This window comes from Leucopleurus acutus (assembly GCF_964270905.1).
Source record: "Leucopleurus acutus genome assembly, chromosome: 5".
Lineage (NCBI taxonomy): Eukaryota > Metazoa > Chordata > Mammalia > Artiodactyla > Delphinidae > Leucopleurus > Leucopleurus acutus.
In genome coordinates, this window is record NC_139147.1 from 46495480 (window position 1) to 46513125 (window position 17646).

The 17646-nt window shown below is 39.0% G+C and overlaps 1 protein-coding gene across 11 annotated transcripts in view; it reads left to right on the forward strand.

Moving 5' to 3' along the window:
- Positions 1-15899, forward strand: part of ST3GAL6 (ST3 beta-galactoside alpha-2,3-sialyltransferase 6) — an 80281-nt gene extending 64382 nt beyond the window's left edge. For 6 of the 11 annotated variants that reach the window (XM_082840260.1, XM_082840269.1, XM_082840262.1 and 3 more), the window contains 5 exons: positions 4114-4209; positions 7236-7422; positions 7528-7665; positions 11888-12040; positions 13103-15865. In XM_082840260.1, coding sequence (XP_082696386.1) covers positions 4114-4209; positions 7236-7422; positions 7528-7665; positions 11888-12040; positions 13103-13189 — 661 coding nt within the window. In that variant the 3' untranslated portion in view covers positions 13190-15865. Of the gene's footprint in view, positions 1-4113; positions 4210-7235; positions 7423-7527; positions 7666-11887; positions 12041-13102 lie in introns of all 11 variants that reach the window. The other 5 variants (XM_082840265.1, XM_082840266.1, XR_014326245.1 and 2 more) reach the window with 4 other exon arrangements.
- The last annotated feature ends 1747 nt before the right edge of the window (positions 15900-17646 follow it).

The window sequence follows — 17646 nt, forward strand, 5'->3', positions numbered from 1 at the left end:
AAGCTGTGTGTGTGGGAATTGCTCCCTGCTGTACAGCTCTCATGGGCTAGGTCTGCTCAGGAGGATGGCCGCAGACCCAGAGAGAAAAGCGTTTTGAAGTTGACCAGCACCCCCATCTTCTCCGTGCCACCTGGCTGCAGAGCACCGTGGACAGAGTAGCTTCCTGGAATTGGGATTTATGTCAAACTTGTATATAAGAGCACCTAGAAATGTTCCTTTCATAGTTAAAGACAAGCAGATTTAGGAAAGAAACTTCTCTAGAACACATTGTGACATGTCCATCATAGGAGGTCTGGGGGTACAGACTTAAGGAGGGCCTGTCGGATGGTTGCCCCCCGGCCCCCATCAGTACCATCTGTGAAACCCTGGATCTTCTTGTTTTTGTAACAAAGTAGACACTGATTATGCATGACTTTTTAATATTTGGGAGCTGAAAGTCTCAAAACATTAAAAAAGTGTTTTTAAAAAGTTTAAGGTGTGGGGCTTCCCTGGTGGTGCAGTGGTTGAGAGTCCGCCTGCCGATGCAGGGGACACGGGTTTGTGCCCCGGTCTGGGAAGATCCCGCATGCCGTGGAGCGGCTGGGCCCGTGAGCCACGGCCGCTGAGCCTGCGCGTTCGGAGCCTGTGCTCCGCAACGGGAGAGGCCACAACAGTCAGAGGTCCGCGTACCGCAAAAAAAAAAAAAAAAAAAAAAAAAGTTTAAAACATCAAGCAAATAGATGAACTAAACAAATTCTAAATAAAAAAGGGAAATTTACATGTGTAGGAATGTGTATCTTGTCTCTCTTTAACCTGACAGGACCAACTCCTGGCTCCTTTCAGTAGTTCCTGTATTGCTGTGTTCTCTACGTTTAAATATTCTACAGCATTTGTGCAATTTTGCTACTGATTAATTTCCTAAGAGCCTTACGGTCTGGAGTTCATCTGGTCTGCTGATTTCATGGTTCTTAGAGAAACAGTTTTTTCCTCATACTTCCATGTCATGAGGGCCCTGCAAGGACAATCTCAACAGCCTTCTCCTCTGTAGTTTTCTCCCCGAGAGGAGAAGGACATGATCTGTTCTGTCATTTCTCCAGGCCTGGCCGAGTGGTGGTGAGAGCTTGGAGTTGGGTGGGCCAGGCCATTTTTTAAAAATTAATTTTTATTGGAGTATAGTTGATTTATAATGTTGTGTTAGTTTCAGGTGTACAGCAAAGTGAATCAGTTATATATAGACATATATCTACTCTTTTTTAGATTCTTTTCCCATATAGGTCATTACAGAGTATTGAGTAGAGTTCCCTGTGCTGTACAGTACGTTCTTATTAGTTATCTATTTTATATGTAGTAGTATGTATATGTCAATCCCAATCTCCCAATTTATCCCTTCCCTGTCCCTCTCCCCCTTGGTAACCATAAGTTTGTTTTCTACAGCTGTGACTCTTTTTCTGTGTTATAAATAGGTTCATTTGTACCACTTTTTTAGATTCCACATATAAGTGATATCATATGATATCTTTGTCTTTCTCTGTCTGACTTACTTTACTCAGTATGACAATCTCTAGGTCCATCATGTTGCTGCAAATGGCATCATTTCATTCTTTTCTATGGCTGAGTAATATTCCATTTTGTGTGTGTGTGTGTGTGTGTGTGTGTGTGTGTGTGTGTACCACATCGTCTTTATCCATTCCTCCATTGATGGTTGCTTCCATGTCCTGGCTAGTGTAAATAGTGCTGCAGTTAACACTGGGGTACATGCATCTTTTTGAATTTTGATTTTCTCTGGATATATGCCCAGGAGTGGGATTGCTGGATCATATGGTAGCTCTGTTTTTAGTTTTTTAAGGAACGTCCATACTGTTCTCCATAGTGGCTGCACCAATTCACATTCCCACCAACAGTGTAGGAGGCTTTCCTTTCCTCCACACCCTCTCCAGCATTTATTGTTTGTAGATGTTTTGGTGATGGCCCTTCTGACTGGTGTGAGGTGATACCTCATTGTAGTTTTGACTGGCATTTCTCTAATAATTAGCAACGTTGAGCATCTTTTCACGTGCCTCTTGGCCATCTGCATGTCTTCTTTGGAGAAATGTCTATTTAGATCTTCTGCTTATTTGATTGGGTTGTTTGTTTTTTTGATATTGAGATGCCTGAGCTGTTTATTTTGGAGATTAATCCCTTGTCGGGTCGCTTCATTTGCAAATATTTTCTCCCATTCTGTGGGTTGTCCTTTGCTGTGCAAAAGCTTTTAAGTTTAATTACGTCCCATTTGTTTATTTTTGTTTTTATTTTCATTACTCTAGGAGGTGGATCAAAAAAAGGTCTTCCTGCGATTTGTGTCAGAGAATGTTCTGCCTGTTTTCCTCTAAGAGTTTTACAGTATCTGGTCTTACACTTAGGTCTTTAATCCATTTTGAGTTTATTTTTGTGTATGGTGTTACAGAATGTTCTGATTTCATTGTTTCACATGTAGCTGTCCAGTTTTCCCAGCACCACTTATTGAAGAGGCTGTCTTTTCTCCATTGTATATCGTTGCCTGCTTTGTCATAGATTAGGTGACCATAGGTGCATGGGTTTATCTCTGGACTTCCTATCCTGTTCCACTGACCTATATTTCTTTTTTTGTGCCAGTACCATACTGTTTTGATTACTGTAACTTCATAGTATAGTTTGAAGTCAGGGAGCCTGATACCTCCAGCTCCGTTTTTCTTTCTCAAGATTGCTCTGGCTATTTGGGGGTCTTTTGTGTTTTCATACAAATTGTAAAATTTTTTGTTCTAATTCTGTGGAAAATGCTATTGATAATTTGATAGGGATTGCATTGAATCTGTAGATTGCTTTGGGTAGTAGAGTCATTTTCACATTATTGATTCTTCCAGTCCAAGAACATGGTATATCCCTCCATCTGTTTGTGTCATCTTTGATTTCTCTCATCAGTGTCTTATAGTTTTCTGAGCACATACAGGTTTTTGCCTCCTTAGGTAGGTTTATTCCTAGGTATTATATTCTTTTCTTTTGCAATGGTAAATGGGATTGTTTCCTTAATTTCTCTTTTGGATCTTTCATTGTTACTGTATAGGAATGCAAGAGATTTCTGTGTGGTAATTTTATGTGCTGCAACTTTACCAAATTTATTGCTGGGCTCTAGTAGTTTTCTGGTAGCGTCTTTAGGATTTTCTATGTATAGTATCACGTCATCTGCAAACAGGGACAGTTTTACTTCTTCTTTCCAATTTGGATTCCTTTTATCTCTTTTTCTTCTCTGATTGCTGTGGCTAGGACTTCCAAAACTATGTTGAATAAAAGTGGTGAGAGTGGACATCCTTGTCTTGATCCTGGTCTTAGAGGAAATGCTTTCAGTTTTTCACCATTAAGAATGATGTTTGCTGTGGGTTTGTCATATATGGCTTTTATTATGTTGAGGGCCAGGCCACGTTGGATGAGAGCTGAACAGTAGATAATCCACTGGCCTAGGCTGATTCTGGCCAGCAACGGGAAGTCCCACTTCATGTCCTACTTTAAAGCTCTTTGCCAGGAACACACAGTAAACTTTTCTTTTGTATTGGTTAAGCTCCAAGAACCAGTACCCGTTTGGGGAATTGAAATGAGCACGGGCAGGTACAAGGAAGCTGCACTTTGCCAACCAGATTCTATACTGTCTGTCTCCAAACTTATAAGACGCAGCAGTAACCCAGAGCTGGAATCTCAGGGGAATGGGTAATGCTGATGGAAAATACATACACATCTAATATGAAACACACTTGTATCAATATTAACATGCAGAATCCTTTGAAATATCACCTAACAGTTTTTTGAATCTCTTTTTTCATTTGTAAAATGGGAATATCAGGCTTACTTATCTCAGTGGGTGGTTATGAGAATCAAATGAGGGGATGTATATGAACTGATATGCATTAATAGTTGCTAACGATGATATACTTTCTATGGAATGTTATTTCTTGAATCTTATATCTTTCTAATATATCCCTAGACCTGTGAGTTACAACTGGTTCTTTTTCTACTTGTGCAACAAGTGGAATCTTGTATTGGGTTCCTCAAAGCATGAATGGGTTCTTGGAATCACCCAGTTTTGTAAAAGATGGCTCAGTCTCTCTCTTGTCATTTGCCCAACAGTGTGCCATGTAAAAAATGTGTGGTGGTTGGTAATGGCGGAGTTTTGAAGAATAAGACGTTAGGAGAAAAAATTGACTCCTATGATGTAATAATAAGGTAAATATATCTTCTACTTGCTAACCTGGAATTGTTTCAAAAGAGTATAGTTTCCTGCTTTAATACCGCTGTGTTTTAAAAGGAAGTAGAGTCGCTGTAGTATGTTTAAGTACATTACACATTACTCGAGTTGTTGGCTGGAGTAGGCCTAGATTTCAGGTCATTTATTTAGCAAATATTTATGAAATCCCCTTAATATGCCAGGCACAGTTCTAGCACAGTTCTAGGGGGATATAGTAGTGAAAAAGAATAATATTCTTGCTCCCCGTGGAGCTTACATTCTAATGAGGGGAAGAAAACAGTAATTAAATAAAGAAATGTAGTAATAAATGCCATGCAAACAATTAAAACATGTGTGATAGAGAATGACTGAGTGGCTGTTTTTGAATTGATGACTGTTTTGAAGGGGAGACATCTCAACTGGACCTAAGACCACACAGTACCGGCCGTATGAAGACTAGGGAATACAGACAGAGAGGATGTTTACTGCAGGTCTCCAGGAGGGTATGATGCTAGGTTTAAGAGCAGCAGCAAGAAAACCAGTGAGGTTGGAGGGCAGCAGGCTGGGGAGGTGGTGCAATTGGCAGCCGAAGAGGTAGGTAAGGAGCAGGCTGTGTAGGACTTTGTAAACTACGATTAGAGCTTGCGTTTTATGTTAAGTATAACAGAAAACTTTTGAAAATTGTTAAGCAAGAGAGCAACTCTATCTGGTTATGTCTTTAAAATACCCTGGTGATGGCATGGACAATGAAACAGGAAGGACAAGCTGTGGAAACAAAGAGGCCAGTTAGGTTGCTGCATTTGGGTAGAGAATGGTGGCTTGCAACAGGATTGTCATGGTGTGGAAGGAGATAAGGGGCTAGACTGAGGCATGTTTTAGAGGTAGAGTTATCAGGATGTTCTGATGCATTAGATGTGAGCAGAGATGGGAATAAAGGAATGCAGGATACCTCCTCCTAGGTTTTCAGCTTAAGAGATTGGCTGGATAGTGGTACCATTCATTGAATTGGGGAGGACTAGGGTAGGAACAGGTTTAGAGGAGAATCAAGATTATTGTTTGAACGTACCAGGTTTGATATGCTTACTAGATTTGCAGTGGGTAAGTCAAAGTAGGCAGTTAGATAAACAGGTTAAAATCTTCATTGCGAACAGCCTGTAAGTTGTACTTAAACCATGGACTGGGTGAGATTTCCCAGGGAGAGACAGAGAAGAGGGCCCAGGACTGAGCTTTGAAGTAGTCAAAACTTAAAGGTTGAGCAAAGAAAAAGGAGTTAAAGAGTTGGAGAGGATCTACCGGTGAGGTAGGAAGAAAGGAGAAGGTGATCACAAAAGCCAAGAGAGCACAGTGTTTTAAGACAGAGGGAGGTTTCAAGCATGACAAAGGCTGGTGAGAGGTCATGTAAGATGAGGACAGAGTTCACCATTGGACTGGCAAGCTGAAGCTCACTGTTACTCTTGACAGAAGACTTGGAGGCACGGTGCGGGGGAGAAGCCCAAGTGGGGTGGTTTGAGGAGAGAATGACAGGTGAGAAAGTGGAGAAACCAGTAGAAGCAACTCTTTAGAGAAATTTCACTGTGGAGTTGAGAAATGAGATAGTCGCTGGAGATGATTATGGACTCAAAGGAGATTTTCTATTTTGTTTCCTTTTATAAAGATAGATTCTAAAGCATATTAGTAAACTGATGGAAATGAATAAGGAGGTTGGTGTGGTAACAAGAGAGGGGATGGGGTCCAAACACCAGTGTGGTTATCTCTGCAGTGGAAGGGAAAGCTGGGATTGTGGTTACAGCTACCAAGTCCCGTAGATGTAATGGTGGGGAAATGCGGACATTTTGAGTTCTGTTTTCTCATTGAAAGGGTGAAGTCAGGTCATTATCCGGGATAAAGTTTGTGTGTGTTGGGAATGGCTATGAATAGTCTTCTGTAGAGTGGGAAAGCTTCGCGCTGGGCAATGCATTAGGATGACCTGGCAGTGCTTGGGCATTTTGCTGGGTTACAAGCTGAGGGTTTCTGCATAACGTGGTCACCTTATTTTCTGTGGATTATTCATTTTGAGGAAGCTGTGAAAATTTATCCACAAAACAATGTTGAAGCACTCACAAATTTCTTTATAATTGTTTAAAATCTGGTCACCTAGAACCACACCAGGCCCTTGTGGGAAAATGCCATTAAAGAGATTATGAAAGTCATTTCAGGTGTTACTAAGGCTGTCTTATATCACAGTCAGTGGCAAAGGATCAAACAGTATTTATCTCCTAGGGGACAGTGTTTTGGGAACAGTGCATTCCTTTTCATAGCACACGTTAATATACTATTTATGCACGTCTAACCTTGGCTTTGAGTATCCACAAACCCAACCTTAATATACTATTTATGCACGTCTAACCTTGGCTTTGAGTATCCACAAACCCAACACTGGATCCTTTGTGGTTCTTTGGTTCACACCAGAGATAGTCATTCATTTGGTTGTGCTTGGGTATAAATATAGCAATTTTATGTTGTTACTTTATTTCAGAGCACAACAATTTTGGTGGGTTTTCAAATCACCTTAACTGTGACTCTTGCCTGTCAGTCACTGAGACACACGTCCACCTGCTACATGATTGTGTAACCCTGGGCAAGTAACCTTCTCTCTATGTACATTGGGGCCCTCATCTACAAACACAAGGGGTTTTGTCTGGATGTCCTGCCACGTCTCTTTTAGCTTGAGTATTCTGTGGTTTTATGTTCCCATTTGTTTCATTTTGTCTTCAATTTTTCTGGAGGTAAGAATGAATTATCAGGTCCCCACAGTTAATTTTCAAACACAGATGAATGTTTCTGCCTTTGATCAAACAGCTGTTTCACGAAAGGGAGTTATTTCCTTGGCTGTTACGTGTGAAAGATTGACGGATTGCCGTGTGGCTTTAGAGCCCTGGCTACACGGCTGACAATGTTTGTCCATCTCTGAAAGCTCTGAGAACTGTGATGGACGTGACCCGTACTGCGCTTGGTCTACATATCTTGTGTGTTTTACTACCCACAGAATGAATAATGGTCCTATTTTAGGACATGAAGAGGAAGTTGGGAGAAGGACTACCTTCCGACTTTTTTATCCAGAATCTGTTTTTTCAGATCCCAATCACAATGATCCTAATACTACGGTGATTCTCACTGCTTTTAAGCCGCTTGATTTAAAGTGGCTGTGGGAATTGTTGACAGGTGGCAAAATAGTAAGTTGGCAAACTTGATCTGGCTTCCAATTACCTTCATTTTTTTCTCATTAAAAAAAAGAGACAACAACAAGTTGTATTTTCTGTTTTCTTACTTTATTTCAGAACACTAATGGTTTTTGGAAGAAACCAGCATTAAATCTGATCTATAAACCATATCAAATCAGAATATTAGATCCTTTCATTATCAGAACAGCAGCTTATGAACTGCTTCATTTCCCAAAAGTGTTTCCCAAAAATCAGGTATGTATTTTCCTTTGCAGTTTCAAACTAAAGACCTCACTGGGGTGGGACAGAGGGTCCTTGGGGCTCTTGGAAACTGGATGAGAACCACAACTCGTGAGGTGGCTTCACTCACGCCTGGGTTAGTGAAATCACATTATCTTTGGATTTTAGCTTTATGTTTTTCATGTTGCAAGGAAAAGAACCTTAAGTGGGGGGGGGGGTTTCTGCCATTAATTAATTATTTATTTATTTTTGGCTGTGTTGGGTCTTTGTTGCTGCCCACTTGCTTTCTCTAGTTGCGGCAAGCAGGGGCTACCCCTCCTTGGGGTGCACGGGCTTCTCATTGTGGTGGCTCCTCTTTGTTGCGGAACACAGGCTCTAGGTGCGTGGGCTTCAGTAGTTGTGGCTTGTGGGCTCAGTAGTTGTGGTGCACAGGCTTAGTTGCTCCGCGGCATGTGGGATCTTCCTGAACCAGGGCTCGAACCCGTGTCCCCTGCATTGGCAGGTGGATTCTTAACCACTGCGCCATCAGGGAAGTCCTTAATTCTTTTTAATTATAAGGAATCTCATTGACTCTGACTCTTGCAGCCCTGTTTGTCTACATTCTCTAGGGAAAAAATAGTCTTTAGACCCATACAGTGGCAGGCTATGTTTTTCACTTGAAGCTTGAGTAACTGTGTAATGTGATATCTCAGCTGAAATGAGGCTTTCCCTTTTGTAATTGGGTAAAATCCAAAGAAATAAACACATATTTTGTGTCTTTTCTTCAGCATGATACAGAAACTCTAAAATATTACATGCTTAAAATCAAACAGCTTTTACAAAGGAGTGTTTTTTAAAAAAGGAAATCATCCTTTTCTCTCCATAACTCAGATTATCTCCCAAGCTTTATTGCCTTTTATATCCTTCTAGACTCTTGTCTATGCATTTACAAACACAAGCACTGGTTTTTTTAAAGTTAATTTTTATTGGAGTATAGTTGCTTTACAATGTGTTAGTTTCTGCTGTACAGCAAAGTGAATCAGTTATACCTATATCCCCTCTTTTTTTGATTTCCTTCCCATTTAGGTCACCACAGAGCACTGAGTAGAGTCCCCTGTGCTATACAATAGGTTCTCATTAGTTATCTATTTTATACATAGTAATTATATATGTCAATCCCAATGTCCCAGTTCATCCCATCCCCCCTTCCCCCCTTGGTATCCATGTTTGTTCTCTACATCTGTGTCTCTATTTCTGCTTTGGGAGTAAGTTCATCTGTACCATTTTTCTAGATTCCACATATAAGCTGTATTATACGATATTTGTTTTTCTCTTTCTGACTTAACTTTCCTCTGTATGACAGTCTCTGGGTCCATCCATGTCTCTGCAAATAGCACTAGTTCGTTCCTTTTTATGGATGAGTAATATTCCACTGTATATATGTACCACATCTTCTTTATCTATTCCTCTGTTGATGGACATTTAGGTTGCTTCCATGTCCTGGCTATTGTAAATAATGCTGCAGTGAACACTGGGGTACACGTATTTTTTTGAATTATGGTTTTCTCCAGGTGTATGCCCAGGAGTGGGATTGCTGGGGCATATGGTAGTTCTATTTTTAATTTTTAAGGAACCTCTCTACTGTTCTCCGTAGTGGCTGTATCAATTTACATTCCCACCAACAGTGCAAGAGGGTTCCCTTTTCTCCACACCCTCTCTAGCATTTATTGTTTGCATAGACTCTTGTCTATTCATTTACAAACACAAGCACTTTTTGTTTGTTCAGTATAATTGTGATTATACTATAGATACTGTTCTGCTATTTCCCCTCTCCATTTAATTAACCCTTCCCCTATTTACAGACCTTTAGTTTTTTTTTTTTTTTTTTGTGTACACGGGCCTCTCACTGTTGTGGAGCATAGGCTCTGGACGTGCAGGCTCAGCGGCCATGGCTCACGGGCCTAGCCACTCCGCGGCATGTGGGATCTTCCCGGACCGGGGCATGAACCCGTGGTCCCCTGCATCGGCAGGTGGACTCTCAACCACTGCGCCACCAGGGAAGCCCAGACCTTTAGTTTTATATCCAGCTTTTATCCTCTATAGGTAATGTAGAAATGCATGTACTTATAGAGATTTTCTGCACACTTGTGTGATTTCTGTAGGAAGGACATCTGGAAGTGGAATTCCCAAGTCAAAAAGCATAAATAGTTTAAATTTAAACCCTATTTCGTAGTAATTTTGAGGGGAAAGGACAGCTTCTGAATGTATATTTTGTGACTTTTCAGCTCTTACTTTCCTACGTGAAGTAAGATCAGATTTGTTCCTTGATTTTTGTTTTAGGTGGTGCACAGGAAGACCCTGGTCTTACTTAGAGATGATCCTAGAACTAGTTGTAAGTAGACTGAAGTTCTAGTAGGACACAGTGTCCCAGAAGCCAAGGGAGGGACACAGCTGTATTTCAGAGAGGTCAGCTATGTCAGATGCGGTCCTGGAAACATGGAGGTCATGTTGATATGGACAAGGGTAAGAAAGAGAAAGACAGCCTGACTGAACTGGGTTAAAGAGAGAGAACATGGGACACGAGTGAGCGGAGGCAAATCTTTAATGGAGTTTTGCTAGAAAAAGAAAGCAGAGAAATGGTTGGAAGATATAGGCTCAAGAAGGTTTTTCTTATTTTAAAGAAAGATAGATGATATGTTTGTGTGCTGAAGGGCATGATTCAATAGAGGGAAATATTGATGATGAAGAGAGAGAAGGGATACTTGTGAAAGCGAAATTGTTGAGAAAAGAAATGTGATAAAATGGAGTGCACGAGTGGAGAGGTTGGCCGTAGGTAGGAACAGGGACATCTTCATCCACATAGGAGTGAGCACTGAAAATATGGTTAAAGACGAAGGTAGATTTAGAATTGTGAAGATGATGTAGCTCTTGTCTGATCGATTCTGTTTTCTAAGAAAAATAAGGATTAAATTGACAAAGTAGGAAAAAGGGTAGAGCTGTTGGATAGAAAGGTATGAAATTGTCATCTTGGAGAGTAGGAACGGAAACTTACTAGGGGAGTGAAATGTGAAATGTAAAATGGATGGCTAGTGGGAAGCAGCTGCATAGCACAGGGAGATCAGCTCCAAGCTTTGTGATGACCTACAGTGGTGGTATAGGGAAGGTGGGAGGGAGACGCAAGAGGGAGGAGATATGGGGATATATGTATGCATATAGCTGATTCACTTTGTTATACAGCAGAAACTAACACACCATTGTAAAGCAATTATACTCCAATAAAGATGTTAAAAAAAAAAGAAAGACTTAAAAAAAAAAAGGCTGTTAGGCTTGCAGACAAATTTGCTTCCTGGAGTTTATCTGATTTTATTGTGCTGCTCTGATTTTTTTCTTTTTCTCAAAATCATAATTAATCATATGTAATTTCCATGGAATCTGTAAGAAACATTTAATCAAAAGAAAATCTCCTTGAATTTTTGTATTAGTAAATTTAAGATATATCTCGGTGTTGCCTCTGAAGGCCATCCAACGAGAATGAAAACTCTGAATGCCAAGACCCTTCTGCCAAACATCTATTAGAGTGTTTTTCAGGATATATGTACATGTGAAGACGATGCTTGGTTTCTTTCTTTTTAGTTAAAATTTAGTTAAAATTATAATCAATTTAAAAACAAAACTGAGATTGTGACTTTAATCTGTATATACGTCTAGAATCTTTATTTTCTAGTCAGATCATTACCACGGCAATTGGTTATTGAAGTTACTTGATTAAAGCTGTCTTTCCCTAGAGCTAAATTATCAGCATTATAAAACAGAACCATTTTAAGGCTAAATTATTTGAAGCCTTTTAGCATGATCTTATCCGTTAGTGAATTAAGCTGTCCTTACGTTTCATACGTGGGTTTAACATTCTCAGGCTTTGCTTTTTCTACAAGTTGCTTGACTTCGGTGTGTTTTTTAAAAACAAGGCAGCAGCATCCTTTTCCTTAAAGGCTTCATTTGATAGCTGTCTTCTGGACTAGCACTGCAGTTAAGTTTGACCTGAGAGACTTTCTAAGATTCCAAGCAACACTTTATATTCAGAGTTAGGATATTAACTTTGGGGCTTGAACCTTAGGGCATGACAAGGATTTAACTGAAGTATTTCTGTCCTGATTAAATGTTCAGAAGATGCTATTTTATAAGATTAGGTCACCCAAATGTTTTGGAAACAGGTACCTTGTTTGGATTTTTTTCCCTAAATTTTCATTTCCTCCTCCAGAAACCCAAACACCCAACAACAGGAATTATTGCCATTACATTGGCATTTCACATATGTCATGAAGTTCACCTTGCTGGTTTTAAGTACAACTTTTCTGACCTCAAGAGTCCTTTGCACTACTTTGGGAATGCCACCATGTCTTTGATGAATAAGGTAAAAAAATATATATATATGTGTGTGTGTGTGTGTGTATACACACACACACACACATTTGGTATAATCTTTGATCTTTAGAGTTGGAAAGCTTATATTCTCCCTTTTCACCCTGTCATTTTACTGAGGGAACAGGTTTTGAGGGGATGACGGCTTGATAAGGGTTTACAGAGATAGCATGTGCTGAAATTAGGAATCAGGTCCAGAGTTCTTACTACAGCTCCCAATCTGTTGGCCTCAAACCCCTGGGAGAAACTCATCAAACCTATATAGGGACCAAGCCTTACCCTAGATACTGTATCATATTTGCACTATTTGAATATATAGAAACCTGCTGTTTGAGATATTTCAAATTCACCTAAAAGCATGGCCATAATCATACAAATTATTTTCATGTAGTTTTTCAGTTAAGTCGATGAGAAGGTCCATAACATTTTAACCTCATGAAAGAATCTTCATGGTCAGAAAAGTTGTAAACCTTTATACTAGATCATTCTTCTCTTGAATGGGGATTAATGGTGGTGGATTTGATCCTTAAGATTTTGACTTTAATTGATTAAATGGGAAGGAATTTCCTATTTTCCTAATTATAACTTAGTGACACAGTGATAGGATTAAAATGTTACCTGTACATTTTAAATATTGAACTGTGAATGATTTGCTGTTAAAAGTATATGGATATATCCCACGACATGAAACCAGTCCCCTTAAATCTTCATCCCTAAATACTATATAAGCTGAAAAAGTGGTATTATTCAGGTTAGAGCTTAACACTTTCAAATTCTGATTTCTAGATTTATACCATAATTCAGTAGACTAGAAGATGATGTGAGGGAGCCTCTTACTTATGTGATGGTTTAAGTGGAAAGAGTGGGCTTTAGGGAAAGCTCTGGCACAAGAATGAGCAATGAAAAAGAAATGAGAAAGATAAGTTAAAAATCCATGCCACTTGTTACTTGAGTTTTTAATTAAGCTTTTTAGATACAGCATATTCCGTTGCTGCTGTTGTTAACATTTTGAGATTGGGATAGATGGTGATTTTATTTTATTTTTCTTCTTTAGAATGCGTATCACAATGTGACTGCAGAGCAGCTCTTTTTGAAGGACATTATAGAAAAAAACTTTGTAATCGACTTGACTCAAGATTGACCCTACAGACGCCGAAGATGATGCGAACAGTATTAGTTTTATTTTTACACTGCAATTTTTAGTTTATTTTTAAATATGTTGGATGTACTTGTCAAGAAATTATATTAAGTCTATTGCTGCCTGGTGCTTCATAACCACCAGCTTAATTTCTGTGAATATATTTAATTTATGGAAACCAAGACATGCTAAGCTATCAGGGAGAGTGAATTTTTCATTGCATTGTTTTAAAAATAAGGTAGTTTTCTGAGGTGTTTTTAAGCATCTTTTTATAGTTACTTCATCTTAGACTTTTGAAGGGATGTGACTTCCTAATAAGTAAGAGGCTTTAGTTTACCACAGCAGATTTTGAATGTAACGTGACATTCTGAGAGGTTTATCTGCCTCCTGTAAATTGGCGGGGAGCTGGCCTGCAGCGGTGCCTTGAATGTGGCATACTGGAACCACTTCAGGCCTCTGTATCTCTCTCTGGATGATTGTTTGGTTCCTTTTTGTTCTACCTGAGGAACCTGGCTGGAATCTTAAACCAGACCCTAAGCATGGATGATTAGGGAAACCTAAGATCATACTGGCTTAATTAAGCATTTTTTTCCTACAGTTAAGTTAAACCATGATTATGATGAGTAGTTTGGTAGAATGAAGATGTTTTTTAAGTCGAAAGAAATAGGATAAATATGAAACTCTGGATAAGTAAATAACCAAAGAAAGAATGCAATTCCTAAAATCTGGTGACTGCATTATTTTAAAGAAATAAAGTTTATACAACGACGCTGAACTAGGCAAGCTCAAGAAGGAGAAAATTCTTAAAACATTTTTTGCCTGGTTTATTCATTAAAATTTCAAAGTTTATTGGAAGTAAATTAGGAAAGACATGAATGAGTAAACCTTTAAGAAGAGTCAAGCTTTTTCTGGCTTTAAATGTCATTTTCATGAAAAACCAATTGTCCACATGATTAAATCGCATCTTCAAATGGAAAGCTTACCTAGGGTGCACCAGAGAAGACTGTTGTGGGATGCAAACAAGCCAGTTGGACAAAAGTGGTGAGCTAGTCGTCTCCCTTTTCATTTTAATGTCTGACTAGAACCAAAGGCTATGGGGAGGGAGGGGGACAAGGGGTGAAGAGAACAGTGGAGGTTATAAGGCTGGAATCAAGAGCTGTCAGAAGAGGTAGGAGTGGAAAGAACTGGCATCTTTTGAACAATAATTATCACTGGGAGACAATGATAATTATCACTAACTAGCCTGCATCTCTAAAGAGAGTGTATAAATACTATTAGATCAGAAACAGAAATAAGTGACTGACATACTTGAAAGTGGTGTAAGGGGGACAAAACTAGTAGCTGATTTAACCCAGACCTAGGCAATAAATATGGACTCTGTTCTGTTAATCCCAGCATATGTTTGCACCGTACCAGTCTCGTTTGATTTTTCTGATAACTTCTTTGAGGTGGAAAAGGCACTGCTGTTCAATGTGATCGTTCCCTCATACCACACAGCCATAGGCTGCAGCTGGGCTGCTGAAGCTGAGTTTGATGTAAAGTAATTCGGGCTTCAGAAAGGATGGTGCTGGCTACAGAAAAAGTCAATGTCAAAAACCAACGGTAGGCACTTCCCTGGTGGTGCAGTGCGTAAGAATCCGCCTGCCAATGCAGGCAACACGGGTTCGAGCCCTGGTCCGGGAAGGATCCCACAAGACGCGGAGCAACTAGGCCCATGTGCCACAACTACTGAGCCTGCGCGCCACAACTACTGAAGCCCACGCGCCTAGAGTCCGTGCTCTGCAACAAGAGAAGCCACCGCAATTAGAAGCCCGCGCACCGCATCCAAGACTAGCCCCTGCTCACTGCAACTAGAGAAAAGCCCCCGCGCAGCAACGAAGACCTAACGCAGCCAAAAATAAATAAATGAATTTATAAAAACAACAACAACAAAAAACCAAACCCCCAAAACCCCCCAATGGTGGCATTTTCAAATGTTACTGTAAGTACTATAATATTGGCCATAAAAACCTGATCTTAAAATTGAGGGATCTGGCATTTTGCATGGTATGAGAAAGGTTACAAACCTCAAGGTTGTTTTATTTAAGCAAAAAACAAAAAACCTGAACAAGACATATATACAATTTATTAAAAACACATGAACACATTAAAATCTCACTATTTATACAGTCTAAATTCTAGCAACATATACAAATACTGAGTGACTACAGTACATGCCGAGGTAAGAAAAGTACATTCTGGGAGAATATCACTGACACTCAAGCCATTTTTATTTCCAATACGTATTTCAATACATGTTTTGTTTCTACCTTTCCCAGTGCCAAAAAAGAAGAGGAGGAGATGAGAAGAAACTAGTCACAAGTTGGATTAAATGAGAACTGGTGCCACAATTGACCTAAAAGTATCCAACTCTTCCTTAGATTTTGCAGTTTAGGGACTTCAAGTTCAGAACTGAAAGGCAGAGCCAGTAGGTAATTTTTTTTTTTTTTTTAATAAGCAGAGCTTCATTGATTTCTCTTAAGAGGGGCTGAAAAGCTTTTATTGTCCCACCTAATCTCTTCATTCTTTCGAATTGTATTATCTGACATGGTGTTTCTGTAACCCTCTTGCTCTCCAGGTAACAATGTGGAGCCCAGGGAAAGAAGTTCAAGCTTTATCACATTCCATAGAATTACAGCCACATTCATATTTAAACGAGCTCATTTTCTGCTCCCTCCAGTGCGAGGGTGGGGGGGGTGGGGGGGGAGGGCAAGTGTATACGTAACATCCTAATTTCAGTTACCGAATAAATCCTCTGCTCGAACCATTTCAACAGCGAATAAACCCATTGTTCAATACAAAGTGCAAACAGTGAAACGTGAACTTAAATAACTGGGCTAGACCCTGCATACGCAATAGGATCTATTTAGATTTACAGCTTTCAATAAAATATAAATCAGCATTCACAATATCTTCCCTTTAACTGTGCCGGTTCCCAAGATCAAGTAACAGCTAAGCCAGTGTAATTTTATGAAACCTTAAGGGCCACATTTCCTGCACCACTGTCTGATTCTACTTTTGTAACTGCATTAACAGGAAAGAATTTAATCCAATAAGCCACAGTGAGTTAAATCTTTTACATGTTTCAAGCAAAGAATAAAAATTCCAAGGGAATTTTGTAAAAAATGGTTACTTTCACATTTTCAGTTGTTACTTGATTGTCTCCAAAGCTGTATATATAGCAGACATAGTAACATTAGAAAAAAAAAAAAACCCAAAACAAAACTCTAATATGAAAACATACGAATTAAAAGAAAAAGTACAAACCAGTACAACCCTTTGTATCAGGCTCAGCTCTTCATTTGGAAAGTAAAATATATAATAGTAGTAAAAACTAAGTATTTTATAAAAATTATTGGTAGTTCAAAAACAGCACAGTGGCAATATATGAATCAAGTCTTAAAACATGCATTATTTAAGAAAACATTTGCTTCTCCAAAAAAAAGTTCTATGGGAAAACAATCAGGTACACACAAACAAAAATAGCAAGCATCTTTGGAAAAATGAAATAGTTACTGAAATCATTTCTCTTAAAGCTTCAAACAGGCATATGATTTGAGAAAAAGTATATTTTTGTATACTAAGGACGAATAAAAAAATAAAGCAATTGGTTTACTCTCTTCCCACCTGAAAGGGGATGACTACATTAATACATGTGCTTCACACATTCATAGGTTTTAATAAAAGTTCAACATCTGTGCTTTTTGTTTCAAATATTTTGAAACAAAATGTGTATTGGTTTTTCAGTGAATAAAATTATGCCTCTAAAGTCTGTTGGAAAAAAGGAAAAGCCACTGAAAATAAGACCAAGAAAATCATACAACTAGAAGGCAGGGAGGCCGTAGAAATAGGCAGTTCTGTTTTGAAGCAACGTTTTACAATACTGATAGACTCATGGAAGCAAGCAAAATGAACACTGTACATCATTAGTCAAATTTAGCATATTCTGCCATCATCTGGTGGCACAGGCTAAAAGAAACAACTAGAACCTGATGGGGAAGTATATTTCAATATTAAGTCTGCAAACTAAGGTTTATATTGATTGATAGAAGAGGGGATGCCAAGTTTCTATATTTTAATCATATGGTCAGCTTCCATATCATCTTACCAGTCTAAAGACTTTTAAAGATGGTTTCTACACTAACGCTAATAAACTGCACATGGTTTCTATTTCAGTCATTTAAACTAGTTCTGGGCAAATGGTGACAAAGAAGTTGCCCAGAAGTACCAAAAACAAGACAGGAATTTTCCCTTGCTAGAATGCTGAAACATTTGTTCCCTAGGTATAATATAAAGGACTGCACCCCCTACCACATAGATGGCATAATCACACAGAGCTGAAGAATACATGCTGGGTTTACATTTCTTATAGTAGTTTACTGTGGAAAACAAGTATTTCTTTATTTGACTAAAAACAACAA